Genomic DNA, 15,250 nt, shown 5'->3' on the forward strand with positions numbered 1-15,250 from the left:
GTGAAATTCAAATCTCAAGGCAGTGTTTAAGGTGTGTGATGCGGTGTGAAATTCAAATCTGAACGTGGTGTTTAAGGTGTGTGATGCGGTGTGAAGTTCAAGGTTCAAAGCTCAAGGAGGTGTGTGTGTGTGTGTTCTAGACCCGGCGGCAGGTGGCGGTGGCAGCCAGCTGAAAGTGGCGCACGCCCAGGAGATGGAGGAGGAGACCCCGGAGGAGACGGTTCCCATGGTGACGGTGCAGCCCCAGGTGGTGACCCCCTCCAGCCCCTCCCCCACCCCCCAGCCAGACGAGGACAGCGACGACAGCCTGGACATGACGAACCTCCCCCTGCCAGACGACGTCAACGTCAGGACTGTGGAGACCTACTCCTCCTCTTCTTCCTGCTCCACCACCACCACTGCACATCAGTCGTCATCGTCGACGTCGTTCTCCGCCTTCCACCACCACCACCAGAGGGAGCCGTCGGAGCCCATGACGACCGACCTGGACGAGGGTGGTGGTGGTGAGGGGGCTGGTGAGGAGGAAGGTGGCCGCAGCACGCCCACACCCCCGGTGATGATGGGGTCGGTGAGGGAGGAGGAGGAGGAGAGGGAGGAGGACAGGGACAGTATCACCACGCTGTGCGACTCCCAGCACCACGCACCCTCACAGCACCCCACCACCACTCCTGCAGGTGGGGTAGGAGGAGGAGGAGGCAGTGGGGGGATGGAGGAGGGGGGCACGCCCAAGACGTCGGCGTCAGAGGGGGAGGAAGAGGGTGGAGAGGGGGAGGACGGCATCAACAACAACAACAGCAGCAGCAGTAGTGGTGGTAGTCGGGACTCGCAAATGACGAACCCCATAGAGATCTAGTGACCCTGTGAACCCCTGACCCCCCCACGCCCCGCGCCCCCCCTTGCCCTTTGCCCTTTAAGAGTGTCCTCGGGTTAGTCAAGTCTGTCGGACCAGTGTGTGAGAAAGAGCCGTGATTCTGGACTTGTTTGACCGTCTCTCCTGTTTGGGAGCGCAAAGGGAGCTTCGGGGAGTGTTCCCAGTGCTGATTCGGTGAATGCTTCGTCCTGTTGTGGATATTCTTTTCTCTCTGGGTTGTTGTTTTGGGGGGTTTTTGGGGGTTTTTTTTGGTTTGATTGTTTTTTGAAGGCGACGAATTGAATCATATTCATCATCAGGTTGTTTGGGGTGGTTTGTTTGGTGGTTTTTTGTTTGTTTTTTCCTTTGTTCTGGAGTGCGCTTTATCATCAGGGATGATTGGACGGGTGGGTGAGGTGCCTGGGTTCTGATGTGTAGTTCCTGTGCTGGTGAGGGTTGAAACAATTCCACGGTTTTTTTTTCTCTAACGATAACTGAACCACTCTTTGCTACATGCCTCCCTCCCTACCCCACCCCACCCCACCCCAAAGCTCCCTTCTTCGCCCCTCCCTCCTCCTCCACCTTCAATCCCCCCCTCTCCCTTTCCACTGTGCTTCTGGGAATGGAATGTATCTGTGACTTCATCACTGAGGGGGAGTGGCTTCACAGATTTTTATCCAGGCACAGAGAGAGAAGGGGGGGGGGGATAAAACTTGCGACCCTCTCACCTGGTGGCAGATTCGTGTTGTGTCAGTGTTGGGGAATCTGCTGTGACGACCCCCGGGGTGATGAGGACGTCTGTACCCTAGCTGTTCCACGTGTTACTGGACCTGCTGTGATTGCCTTGGGTTAGGAGTACACCAGTACCACTGCTGTCCCAGTGTTGCAACAATCTGCTGTGACTGTCCTTGGTTACGAGTACGTCTCTACCTTACGCTGTGCCGGCGTAGAAACCCTGCTTTTGTTGTGAGGATGTCCGCACCAAGACTGTTTTCAGTGTTGCCAAACCGGCTGTGACTGCCAGGAGTCGAGTACCTGTGACCCTGTGTTTTGGTGTGGCAGAATCTGCTGTGGACTGCCTTGACTTATGGTTCATGTCTGCTTTAAGTGCTGATTCAAGGTTGTAAAACTGTGGAGTGCATCTGTGCCAGTGCTTTATACAGGTGCTCCTGCTGAGACGGGAGGTACTTAGTGCATGTGCACCGTTAAAAGGTTGTAAAGTGCGTTGTATCTGTGCCAATTCTGGTTGAGTGCTGCCAGGACTTCCATCTTGGAATATATCATGTGTTGATCACCAGTGCTATAAGACTTAGCAACCATTTGTTTTGCCTTGTATGTGCTGATATATTTGTTATGTTTATATGTGTATATATATATATATATAGAGAGAGAGAGAGAGAGAAAGTGTATTATCTACTCCAGTGGATTGTATGGATGGCACGGCTTGGCCGTGGATTGAACGGTTGTCTGTATGGTTTTGGATGTGAGTTGTGATGAAGTGTGGTGGAACAGTTTTGGTTGGTGTGCGTTCGTCTTGGTTTGAAAGGAGCACAAGTTGCTGAAAGGTGGAGACAGCTTGAATTGACTGGCGACATGAAAGGTGTGGTGGTGCGTTGGCTGGGAGAACGGCTCTACAGCTGCAGGACGGTCTGGCTGTTGATTGTGGCCACCTGCCCTGATGCCTGACTTGGAGGGCCACTTCCAGTTATGAGGAGTGATTGGATTGGTCATTGCCTGCTGTGATGAATGATTGGATTGGTCACCTCCAGGCGTGATGAATGATTGGATTGGTCACCTCCAGAAGTGATGAATGATTGGATTGGTCACCTCCAGGAGTGATGAATGATTGGATTGGTCACCTCCAGGCGTGATGAATGATTGGATTGGTCACCTCCAGAAGTGATGAATGATTGGATTGGTCACCTCCAGGAGTGATGAATGATTGGATTGGTCACCTCCAGGAGTGATGAATGATTGGATTGGTCATCTCAAGGAGTGATGAATGATTGGACTGATCGCTGCCAGCTACAAAGCGTGATTTGATTGGTCACCACCAGCTGTGATGAGTGGTTTGATTGGCTTGCGACGGCTATGATGTGCGATTTGATTGGTTGTTTGCAGGTTGTGTCCACTCCACATCTTCTTCATGTGAATGAAAGAGGTATGTGGGGGAGTAGCTTTTTGAAACTCTGTGTGTGTGTGTGTGTGTTGCCCTGGTCCTTGTCGGGGTCACATGATGAAGAGGACAGACTGTGTGTGTGTAGATGTGCGTGGAGACATGAGACACGTGGGATGCATGGTGAGCCAGTGTGAGACAGGACACTGTCTGCTCTGACTGCTTGTCTGGAATGAGGTCACCCCTCATGGAACCACAAGGGCCTGAGGTTTGGGGATGTTGATTCGCTACACAGTAACTCTCAGCCTCTTTCCAAAAACTGAAAAAAAGATGTTTGAAGAAACAAAAAAAGAAGAAAAAAACAAAACTACAATAACACAATAAAAGAACTGTCCATGTTTTATGTCTATAGACCTTTTTCAAGGATGAACCAAAAAAGAAAAAAAAAATTAACCAGAAAACAAGTTGTGTATATGAAATGGGAGCAAACAGGTCTCCTTTCCAGTATAAACATAGTGATTTATTCAGTTTACTTTATGGGAAGTTAAACTATCAGTTAACAAGAAACATTCAGTCATTATTCAGTTCATCTGATAAGAGAGGTGTGGGATTAAATGCAGAGACCACAAGTTTTCAGCCAAAAACATTGTGTGTTTATCACATTGATAATTAATGTCCCCAACAGCTCCACAAGGTATACAGAGGTAAAAAATTTGAGATCAGAGGAGTGCAAAACTATTTCACTACAAAAACTCCTCTTGGACAGAAACTGAGAAAGGTAGTAATGGAGAATGGAACCTAGCTTTCTGCTTTGTTCTGCTCATCACGTTCATTCATTATTACCAAGCCAGCAGTTGTAGCAGCAAAGTAAAGGCAACAATTTGCTGCCTATATCCTGTTGTCTCGTCTTGTAACTTAAGGCCAAGCCCAGAGTTGGCAATAAGCTGATGTCTTTGGCTTGACATCGTGAGTGCCCCAGGATATGTTTCTGTCCCATTCCGGTGTGGAAAAAAGTGCCCTAGAACAACAGTATTTGTCTGTTTCGTTGTCGGAATTTTCTTCTCGCGAAATCATTAAATTCATGTGGATTTATCATTATTGGATAGTGTTTATTTTTCTTTGAGAAAAGTGTAGGTTATATATTTCTTTGAGTAGTTTGCATGCAAGAATTGTTTTACAAATTATTACCCTCCATGACCAAATACCCCTCGACAAATGACAGGGATAAGCTGGAAGGCAGAATTCATCTGTTCTTGGCAGTGCTGGTTAACTCTCTCCATACGAACGGCGAAAGAGACGACGTTAACTGCGTTTCAACCCAATTACCACCATCAAAATATTGCAAGCGGAAGGCTCTTATACTGAAGAGGTGAATGTTGACAAAGAATACCACAATTCTGACGACGGAAGCTAAAGGTTGGGTCATTGAGATACCCACTGGACATCCGAGGGGTCTGTGTAGAGGAGAAAAGAGGACTGGCCGTACTGAGTGAGTTAAAGTCCACTTTGCTGTTGGCCAAACAGTTCAGTGCAGGGAAATAACCACTGGTCAGGAAAGGAGCATTCATTGCGACATCACCTTCCCTGTCACACTGGTCATCTTTGTTGTTAACTATAAGTAGCATTGCGTGTATGGTATACATAAACAGTGTATGGGTAGTTGATTGTGTGTGTGTGTGTGTGCGTGTGTGTGTGTGTGTGTGTGTTCTTTGTGATGTTGCAATGTACTTACACAGGATGCAGCAGCTGTTTGGTTTTTCTTTGTGTGTGTGTGTTTGACATGCTTAATTTCCAAAAGCCATTACAACAAAAAGCAAAGCCAAGGATATGTTCTCTCGTTGTACTGTGTACTTATCTATTCTTTCTTGCTAAAAATGTATACAGTTTTTTTGGTATAATGCCTTGGGTTCCTTTTGAACACACTTAATTCATTTTTTGTTTGTTTTTTTGTTTTATTTGGTGTTTTTGTTCTAGTTTTATTCAACATAGGTTAAAAAAAAAATTGATTATCAGTGGAGCTTGTGCCAGGATGACAAGACCAGATTTTGTGATCATTTACCTGTGGATCGATTAGAAATGGTTGTTCCAGTGTTCCATAAAGTATCTTTTCCGTTATTTTTAAAGAAAACTACCAGTTTTTGCCTGGAATGGACTTTGTTGGTTTTTATCACAAAGTTTTCTTCATCTGGGTTTGTGTCTTCTTCTTTTCTTCTTCATTCGTGGGCTGCAATTATCACGTTCACTCGTATACATGTACATGAGTGGGCTTTTATGTGTATGACTGTTTTTACCCTGCCTTGTAGGCAACCATACTCCGTTTTCAGGGGTGTGTATGCTGGCTATGTTGTTGTTTCCATAACCTACCGAATGCTGACATGGATTATAGGATCTTTAACGTGCATATTTGATCATCTGCTTGCGTATACACATGAAGGGGTTCAAGCATTAGCAGGACTGCACATATGTTTGGAAAAATCACCACCCTTTACCCACCAGGCGCTGTCACCAAGATTCAAACCCAGGACCCACAAATTGAAAGCCCAAGGCTTTAACCATTCGGTTATTGCGCCCGTGTGGGTACGACACACAAGATTTGAAGCTGGTGATCAGTTTTGTAAACCTTGTCTTGACTGGTCAAGGATTGGTGTTTGCTTCAAAGGTAGCTTTTCTCGCAGAATTTCTGTTGTGATGGTCCTTATTTTTCTCTTTCTCTGTGCCGCTGTGGGTGAATGACTCTGTAGTCTCCAGACAGCAGGTCTTGTCGGCAGGAACTCTTGATGCTTCAGTCACTTCTTTCCTTTTTTTTCTTCTTTTTTTTTGTGTGTGTGTCTGTGTAATGAGCAGAGCTGTCTGTGTTACATTGTTTTGTATTTTGTACCATGAGTACGTCATAGTTATTGTCTCACTCAGGATCAGTGATGTTGGTGGGTTTGTGTGTTGTGTGTGAGTGGTGTTGTTGTAGTTGTCTTTTTATCGAAGAGGGACCGATGGCAGTTGACGTTCTGTGGTCGGGACAGACTCCAAAGATTTCTGGGTTGATGCTGACTTGGTGGCAGTGCTGAGAATTTGTGTCAGGTTTTTCATCGTCTCCCCCTCTACACAGATGGGCTGGGTGGTTGTTGTTGTTTTTTCAGGCAAAACATCTCTGCTACAGGAGATTGTTGGAATGTCTAGTATCACTCAAAGTGAAAAGAAGCTAAATTAAAGAAATAAGATTGTTGGAATCAGAACTGAGGTAACAAGCAAGTGACTGACAGAAGCATGCTAAGGCATCTAAAGGCTAAAAATGCATAGTGCTTCCAGGTAGTTTTGCAACTTCCCAGCAGCTTTTGTCCTTGGCTTTTGTGGGCTAGAAACATTCAGTGGTCCAACAGTGGTAGAGCGTTTCCAAGACGAGATCCCCTGTGAGTCCGGTGCCTGCAACAGATGCTGGGAAGACTGCAGTGGGCTCCAGAAGCAGTGTGGACACCCTCTGTGATGACCTCATGGCATGTGGAAGGGTTGTGGTGAAGACATGGCAAAAAGTGGGAACCCGATCACAGCCTTGTTCAACCCAGCTGAAAAATGGGGGTGTGAAGAGGGCTTTACCGTGATAGGCTTGGTCCTTGTGGTACATGTCGCACTTACAGGAGTTCAGAGTTTTGAAAGAATGCAGATTTAAACCATGAGAGGCTTGGTTCCTTGTGGTACATGTCGCACTTACAGAAGGAGGTCAGAGTTTTGAAAGAATGCTGATTTGAACAGGATGTTCCACATCCCGTCATGTATGAAGTTTGTGTGTGAGTGAACTGCGAATGACATGAGTGGACAGTGGATGGTAGTGGGTGGTGTGCAGTATAATGCCTGTGTGTGTGGTTCTAAATGTGTGTATGGTAGTGAGTGTTGCACAGTATAATTGTCTGTGTGTATGGTTATAAATGTGTGTGTGGTAGTGAATGGTATGATATCTGTATCTCTGATAGTTGGCAGTGGTGTGAGGTGTGGGAGTGAATGTTGAACAGTATAATTGTCTATGTGTATGGTTATAAATGTGTGTGTGGTAGTGAATGGTGTGACATCTGTATCTCTGATAGTTGGCAGTGGTGTGAGGTGTGGGAGTGAATGTTGAACAGTATAATTGTCTGTGTGTATGGTTATAAATGTGTGTGTGGTAGTGAATGGTGTGACATCTGATAGTTGGCAGTGGTTTGAGGTGTGGAAGTGAATGTTGAACAGTATAATTGTCTATGTGTATGGTTATAAATGTGTGTGTGGTAGTGAATGGTGTGATATCTGTATCTCTGATAGTTGGCAGTGGTGTGAGGTGTGGAAGTGAATGTTGAACAGTATAATTGTCTATGTGTATGGTTATAGATGTGTGTGTGGTAGTGAATGGTGTGATATCTGTATCTCTGATAGTTGGCAGTGGTGTGAGGTGTGGTAGTGAATGGTGTGATATCTGATAGTTGGCAGTGGTGTGAGGTGTGGAAGTGAGTGTTGCACAGTATAATTGTCTGTGTGTATGGTTATAGATGTGTGTGTGGTAGTGAATGGTGTGATATCTGATAGTTGGCAGTGGTGTGAGGTGTGGGAGTGAATGTTGAACAGTATAATTGTCTATGTGTATGGTTATAGATGTGTGTGTGGTAGTGAATGGTGTGATATCTGTATCTCTGATAGTCGGCAGTGGTGTGAGGTGTGGAAGTGAATGTTGAACAGTATAATTGTCTATGTGTATGGTTATAAATGTGTGTGTGGTAGTGAATGGTGTGACATCTGATAGTTGGCAGTGGTGTGAGGTGTGGAAGTGAATGTTGAACAGTATAATTGTCTATGTGTATGGTTATAGATGTGTGTGTGGTAGTGAATGGTATGATATCTGTATCTCTGATAGTTGGCAGTGGTGTGAGGTGTGGAAGTGAATGTTGAACAGTATAATTGTCTATGTGTATGGTTATAAATGTGTGTGTGGTAGTGAATGGTGTGACATCTGTATCTCTGATAGTTGGCAGTGGTGTGAGGTGTGGTAGTGAATGGTGTGATATCTGTATCTCTGATAGTTGGCAGTGGTGTGAGGTGTGGTGAACCTGGGTTCTCTGTCTGTACACTGGAGTTTCCTCCCGAACAAGTTGTGTGAAAGCAAGGTGACGGTCCCTGCCTGTAAAATGAAACACAAAACAACTAGTGCTGATGAAATAACAGTGATAGCAGAGATCTCGACAGCTTTTGTTGTGGAGGTTGCCTTGTTTCCTCTTGCATATTTTGCTGAAAAAGTACACAGTGATCTTTGTCCTTTTGTTTTTTTAATCATTATTATCAGATTGGGGAAATCAGTGGTGTGTGTTGGAGGCTTTTGGTTTTGTTTATGATGTACATATTTCTCTGTCCAAAGATCTGCATATAGTGTGCTTGCGTATGAGTGAATGCATGCATGTGTGTGTTTTAATCCATGTTGCAATTTTTGTCTTCCTTAATTATACAGTATCTAGGAAACTTTAGCTTCTCATGTCAGATTGACCAATTTGGTGTGTTGTATGTGTGCATGTATGTTGGCCAGATTGAAATTGCAAGAAAAAGTGGCCTATCTCAGAATTATTTTTTCTTATTTACATTGTTTTAAAAGATTGATGGTAAAAATTATCCCTCCTGAATACCTTTTTTTCCACAATGCTTCCCAACTGCTGCCAAATACAAAGCTTTTTCATATTGCTGACTATAGATTTAGCCGTTGTTTGCATTCGAATGGTTCATCTATTTCTATGAACTTGTATGTCATGTATTGCTTTTCAATGCTTCATCTTATTATGACCTAAAGTCTTGAAGTGTGAATTTTGTCATGAGAAAATAGGAGGCAAACATTTTCTGTATTTACAGGGATGCCCATGTTTGCTTACTTGCTCTCACACACACACACACCACTTATAGAATGTTCCACCTCTGCTTGCTGTTAGTATTTATATATTTTTCTGTTTGGTGCACTTTGTTAAAGGAAATGCAATGCATAACATTTGACAATTCAAACCATATAGAGAGCCACTTGTTAGAAACTAGACAAGAGGACCAGTGTTCTGAGTGGTATCTGTTCTCAGATAACCTTTTGAAGTATTCTTATATCTCTGTTCTTAGATAACCTTTTGAAGTATTCTTATATCTTGTATTTTTTGAAGGAACTGTCCCAAAAACTAGGCTTATACAAATAGCTTTTACTAACTGGAGTCTTGATGGAAAAAAAAAATTAACAACATGCTGAAGGAGAAAAAAGCTTTCTCCCATTTCCACTTTTCATTTTCGTTTTCATTCATCGTCATCGTTTGTTGTTCCCATGCCTGTAGCTTGAAGTTGATCAGTCCTCAGAGAAAGTGCTCAAACCTGCACTGCTAACACACATTCTGCTGTTGACTGCTGACATGGGTACCATTTCCTTTCTTCACCCTTCCAGGTTATAGTGCCAAACGGCTGAAACCTGGCACAAAAGAGGTTGTCACTGGTATATTTCTTGCTGAATCTTTATTTCCATTTCATTTGAAAGAATGACTTACACAGCCCTAGGCTCTGCTGCACGAGGAGATCTTTGCACCGCTAAGTTTGCCTGTCGCTAAGAGTGATCCCAACTCCATGGTAAATTCCATATACTGAGGAACATTCTTAACCTTAAGCAAACTTAGTGCTGCTAAGTTCCCTCATGCCACCCACCCCTGAAGAATAGGAAAGAATGGAAAGGAGGAATGGAAAGTACTGGGAAGGATTACATGTTTATTTGGGGGGGATTATTTTTGTATTGTTGAAACAAAAATGTGATTTGTTTTCATGATTCGGTTAAAGCTCAGATGAGACCATGCCAGTGTTATCTTTTATAGACTGCTGGAGACAGTCCAAGAATCCCTTTTACAATATTGTTACATAGTTGATTCACCTGTTTGAATCTCAGGTAGTTTTTTGTGCGTGTGTACAGCTTTTGTTTTCTCAGCCGGTCTTCACCCCCACCCCCCCAACCCCCTCCAAACGGGGGGAAAAAAGTCCCGAAGTTACATAACTGGTAGTACTTTTTTTTTTTTTTTTTTCAAAGCATAGAAAGTTACCCTGTATCAGCCATTTTCTGTCTGGAAGATGAGAAATGTTGGATTGGATGTAACAGGATTACATTTGAACCAAAATACAAGCAGTATGAACAATAATGTAGACTGTGTGGGCAGTTTTAAGTCGTCTGTGCAGGAGAATTGTTGGAGACGAGAGGCCTGGAGTGGGTTGGATGTTGGGACAGCTTTAAACAAGGAACCTGCTTCTTCTGAGTATGCAAATTTACTTTGAATACTTTTCTTTTTCCCGCCCACTTTCTCAGTTCTGCCGATGGAGAGGAATTGGGTGAAAGAGAGACATGGTTTCTGCGATTTGAGACGGTTTATTGTTCATGGCTGTGAAAGAAGAAGAAGAAAACATCTTCCAAATCTTGACTTTTAAAGCAAAAATGTTGCAGTAAAGAACTTCACACATAATGAAGGTTTACATTCTGTTTTGTTTGATTTTGCTAGTGTTTAGAGGATTGATGTCATATTAGTTAGTGGAGTAGGCTTGTTATGAAGAGAATGTTTGTGAAAGATTGAGAAAATGGTGTGTCTGATGTGACTGCCTGTGTCATTTATATCTGTTGTCAGCCTGGGAAAAGGATTTTGTTGTGTTTTGTGTGTGCCAGGTGTTGACTTGCGAAATATGATTCAAAGTGTACTTGTGTCATATAATTTATTTATTGCGTACATGTCTTTTATATATATATATATATATATAAATATATATTTTTTCCCCGCCTGTTACTGTTCATGCATGGCAGAGAATACAGCACGAGTGTCGTCATCTCCAGGTGTACAGAGATCGTGTTTCGTGACGCTAGCCAGACACCAAACCTACGCAGCAATTCTGGAAGAGAAAAGAACCGCCTTTTGTTATGTGCGCACGCGCGTGTGTGTGTGTGTCTGTTGTGTATAAAAAGGAAGAAAAAAGCCTGTGTGTGGTGGCTGACATGCAGTCTCGACTCCTGCGTGTGGTGAGGTGGTTGATGTGTGTCTTCTCTGTGGTAGGGTCCCTTTCTCCTGACGTCTGTTTGAAGCTTGACAACAACATCACTGCTCTGTATCTCCACGACTGTTTTCATGTCATCATACCCAGTTTTTGGTCGGAATTTGATAGACTCTGTACGTTGTGGAGCAGGTCTAGCAGCCATATATGTTTAGTCATGCCAGTGGATGTCTATACAGTTCAGTTTTTCTATGGGGTTGTTCATCGAACTGGTAATATTGTTGCCGAATTGAATGCCGATCTTATGCGCTGCCAACTTCCAATACAAGAAGTAATGTTGTTAACAGTTTTACTTTTGATATCAATTTCTGAAATTAAACCCCCCCCAAAAAAAATACATATGACATGGGCGATTTTGTACTTTGTCTTGTTTTCAAGTTGGTCAGCATAATTTACTTTAACCCAGAATTCCAAAACTTTCAAACGATTAATGTTCAAAACAAGAAAGGTCGTAAATGGTGTTTGAAGAAATTGGAATTGATTCATGTGGTTATCGGTTTTCTCTCACCAGTTGTTTTTCATGAGACCTGAATGCCACCACAAAACACGAGGACAAATGGAAATTTCATGTGTAACTTCAGTTCGACTGGACTGTGTGGTGTATACTTGTGTAAAAGGCTTTGCCTTCTTTGAAAAGTGAATGAGCTTTATGATGTCTGTGTTAGTATAAAAAAAAAATTTAAAAGAAGAAAAAAAAAAAAGAATGTATACAACTTTGTTTCTATATCTCAGTGATACAGAGCTTAAACATCATCACCTGATGAACGGGGCTGATTTGCTTTGAAAATGATGATTGAATAAAATTAAAAAATGTCTGTGTGTGTAAATTGGAATCAATATGAGATGAATATTTAAATGAAAACATCTTTATTGTAGAAAGGTTTGATTATATATTATTGATCTCAGGATCTCACTTAAAACAATAGCTTAAAAAAAAAAAGGAGGGGGGGGGATGACCACACAAGCAAAAGGAAAATGCAGGGGGGGGTTAGAGAAATTGTAATATTTTCCTTGATAATTCATGCTGTTCTCAAGAGATTTTCCAGAAATAGTTATGAATAAAAACTTAGATCTATGGGGTTTTTTTCAACGCTCATTAACTCATTAGCATTCAAACATCGCCTGACTGCAGTTGTGTTTTTCTGTGCTAAGATAGGAAGCTTTACACACAGCACTTGTCCTGAATCTCAAACCAGAATCGGTTTCTAGAGTGTTAGTATTTCCACCAAATTTGTTGAAACTGACAAAAAGGCCTTGAACCTGTATGTAATGCTATTCTGTTATGTTTTTTGGTGCGAGTATAAAAAAAACCCAAAAAGTATGCTGTGAGATGACACCTTTGAATTCGAATTACTGTTGAACAGTACATTGTCATCTTATGTCTGTGTGTCTTTACAGTATGATACATTATATATCTATCCTCTGACAAAAAAAGAAAGGCCTTGAACCATTTTTTTTTAATGTTTTTGTTTTTTTTTTTTTAGTGTGCTGATACATGTAATGGTGGTTATAATGACAACACATATATCTTGTCAGATAGTTAACATGCAGGGAGGTTGGGGGGGGGGGGGGGTCGCATGGTGGCTGTCGGAACTACTCCTTATCCACTATCAAGGACCACCGCTGTTGCCTGAGCAATCTTAGCAGTGCAAAGTTAAACTAGCGTTTAGAGTTTTCATCTGTAGGATTAGCGTTGACGGAGAGGTTGCCTGGGTGATCTTAGCAAGGCTAAATTAGATTAGCGTTAAGAATTTTCATCTGTAGGATAAGCATTGACAGAGAGGTTGCCTGGGTGATCTTAGCAATGCTAAGTTTGATAAGCATCAAGAATTTTCATCTGTAGGATTAGAGTTGACAGAGAGGTTGCCTGGGTGATCTTAGCAATGCTAAGTTTGATTAGTGTTAAGAATTAGCGTGTGTGGAATAAGGGCAGACTGAGGAAAATTCTTAACACTGTGCAAACTTTGCACCATCCCTGATCTGTTGTGGATTGTGGCAGATAAGTTGACAGTGCAAATAAAATGAGAATACATTTTCAGGTTTTCACATTCGCTTTTTCTGTGTCTCTCTGTATGGCTCTCACTGGGAAAGGAGCAAGAAATACTACATCACTACATATGTCCCTGATAAGTTGAATCAGAAAATCTATATTTATGTGTATTGAAGGGGGAAGGATCTTTTTGGGGTTGTTTTTTTTTAATGTGGATTGGTTCTATCCTTGACACTATTCACAAACAGAAGGTCAGACTGTCTTTATTCCGTCTGTATGTCCTGTGTTTGCGCACGACTGATGGTTTCTGCTGTTATTATACCATGTGTTTATGTGCATACGCCCCCCCATCCCCCAAAACGCCCCATGGGAAAAAAAAAAGGATGAATAATGCCTGATCATAGTGATACTCGCATCCACATGATGTACAAAGTTAGTAAACTTCTGGATATTGTGTTGCTGTTCTGTACACATATGACTTTTTTTTTTCTTTTCTTTTTTTCCTTCCCGCTTTGTAAATAGGTGCTGCTGTACAGAAGGGAAGCTGTGGCTTTGTTGAACTGAAGATACCAAGCTGAAGTAGCACAGATTCAGCTGGCCTCAAGATAGCTGAAGAGAGGCGTCTTTTCTCTCTCTCTCTCTCTTTTTTTTCTTTTTTTTTTTTTTCCTATTTTGCAAATCGTTGTACGTTGTTATACTTAATACCAGACGGAGACATCATGCATGTACACTGGGTTGCACTGAGTACTATAAATAAGTATCACAATGACATAATGTGCTATAAATATCACCATGATGTAATATGCATGTACTGTACACACTTATGTGCACAAGGTGTGCAGCCTTGCCTCTAGGCAGACGAATTAAAAAGACATGAATATACTCTGGACCTGTGTCAGTCTGGCTTGGTTTGGGTGTGTGTGTGTTCAGGTGAAGGAGAATGAAAGAGTGAATTTCTTTCATCAAGGAATGGAATAAACTTGATCATGCCCTTTTTCTTTACATCCATCCCTCAGGGAAAAGGAACTTGTATGATAATAAGAAAAGACCAAAACCTCTGCTGAAACAAAGTGCACCCACAAACATATACATGCATATGAATTAGAACACATACACATCCCGGATGTTCAAACAATAGGTGCGTGCATACATACATATTTAAACACACATACACATTCACAGAGAGAGATACATACATACATACACAAAGTAAACTGGGTTAGTGAATGAAACAGAAAAGAAATCATAAAAGGAATGTCATTAGAAAATTCTTATTTTTCCACAAGCATAAATGACAATAATGATATAAGTCTCAACACTCAAATATACAAAAATTAATAATACAATCCGTTCTGCATAGCTTGCCTTTTGTTTCATTTGTTTCAAATAAATGTTCGCCAACAAGCATCATAATATTCATGAGCAGGGTATGTGGGCGATAGAGAAGGAAAAAAAAAAAAAAGAATTCCTGGGCCTGGTTGGCCAAGTGGTTAAGGCACCAGACTTGTTCCAAGGTCTGGGGTTCAATCCATACTCCAGACCTGTTAGTTTGGAAGAGATTTTGGAGTTAACATCTGTGCAGACTCCAAGCCCTTCACAGTCCTTCAGAGGAGACTTTTAAATTAAGGTCCTGAGCTTGAACGCATGCATTACGAAATCTTGCACACATGTTCAATCCCATTCCAACTAATGTAGAAGGGTAGGCCATGTTGTGCTGGTGAGATGGATAACATGAAAACAAAACATAAACGCACTGTTGAGGCATCATCCCTGAAGACAGAATGTGGCTACCATAATAATAATAGTCTCCCGTCGGACCGATGGATGAGTAGGCAGGCAGGCTTATCTGTCGGTGTGTGTCCTCATATGGGAGAAGAGACCGATTCTGGATACGCAGCACTTCCCACAGGTGTTGCAAGGGAAAACGTCTCCAGAAGTTGAGCCCTGCTTCCTTCGTGCAGGCTTCTCCTTAATGGCCAGTGTTCTCTTGTTTTCAAACGTCTTTATGCCTCTAGAGCATAACGGTGGGAATAAAATAGAATGATAATGTATTTTCAAGTTTGCATACAGAAAAAAATCTCACTAATGATGAACCTTGAAATTCCAGCTGGGGGAATGAAGAGACAGACCCAGAGGAATCCCATCTACACTCTTCTAAAACATTTATCCGGTATTTAAAAGATATAAAACAAATTTTGGTGTCATATACTGTACCATGTCAAACTGATGCAAACTAGGCCTATCG

The 15,250-nt window shown here is 42.2% G+C and overlaps 1 protein-coding gene across 7 annotated transcripts in view; it reads left to right on the forward strand.

The window, feature by feature from the left end:
* LOC143277468 (rho guanine nucleotide exchange factor 11-like) overlaps positions 1–13,887 on the forward strand; it is a 266,699-nt gene extending 252,812 nt beyond the window's left edge. For all 7 annotated transcript variants that reach the window (XM_076582306.1, XM_076582307.1, XM_076582303.1 and 4 more), the window contains one exon: positions 141–13,887. In XM_076582306.1, the coding sequence (XP_076438421.1) occupies positions 141–853 (713 nt within the window). In that variant the 3' untranslated portion in view covers positions 854–13,887. The remainder of the gene's footprint in view (positions 1–140) is intronic.
* The last annotated feature ends 1,363 nt before the right edge of the window (positions 13,888–15,250 follow it).

The sequence above is a fragment of the Babylonia areolata genome, chromosome 34 (genome assembly GCF_041734735.1).
Source record: "Babylonia areolata isolate BAREFJ2019XMU chromosome 34, ASM4173473v1, whole genome shotgun sequence".
In the NCBI taxonomy this organism is placed as follows: Eukaryota; Metazoa; Mollusca; class Gastropoda; order Neogastropoda; family Buccinidae; genus Babylonia; species Babylonia areolata.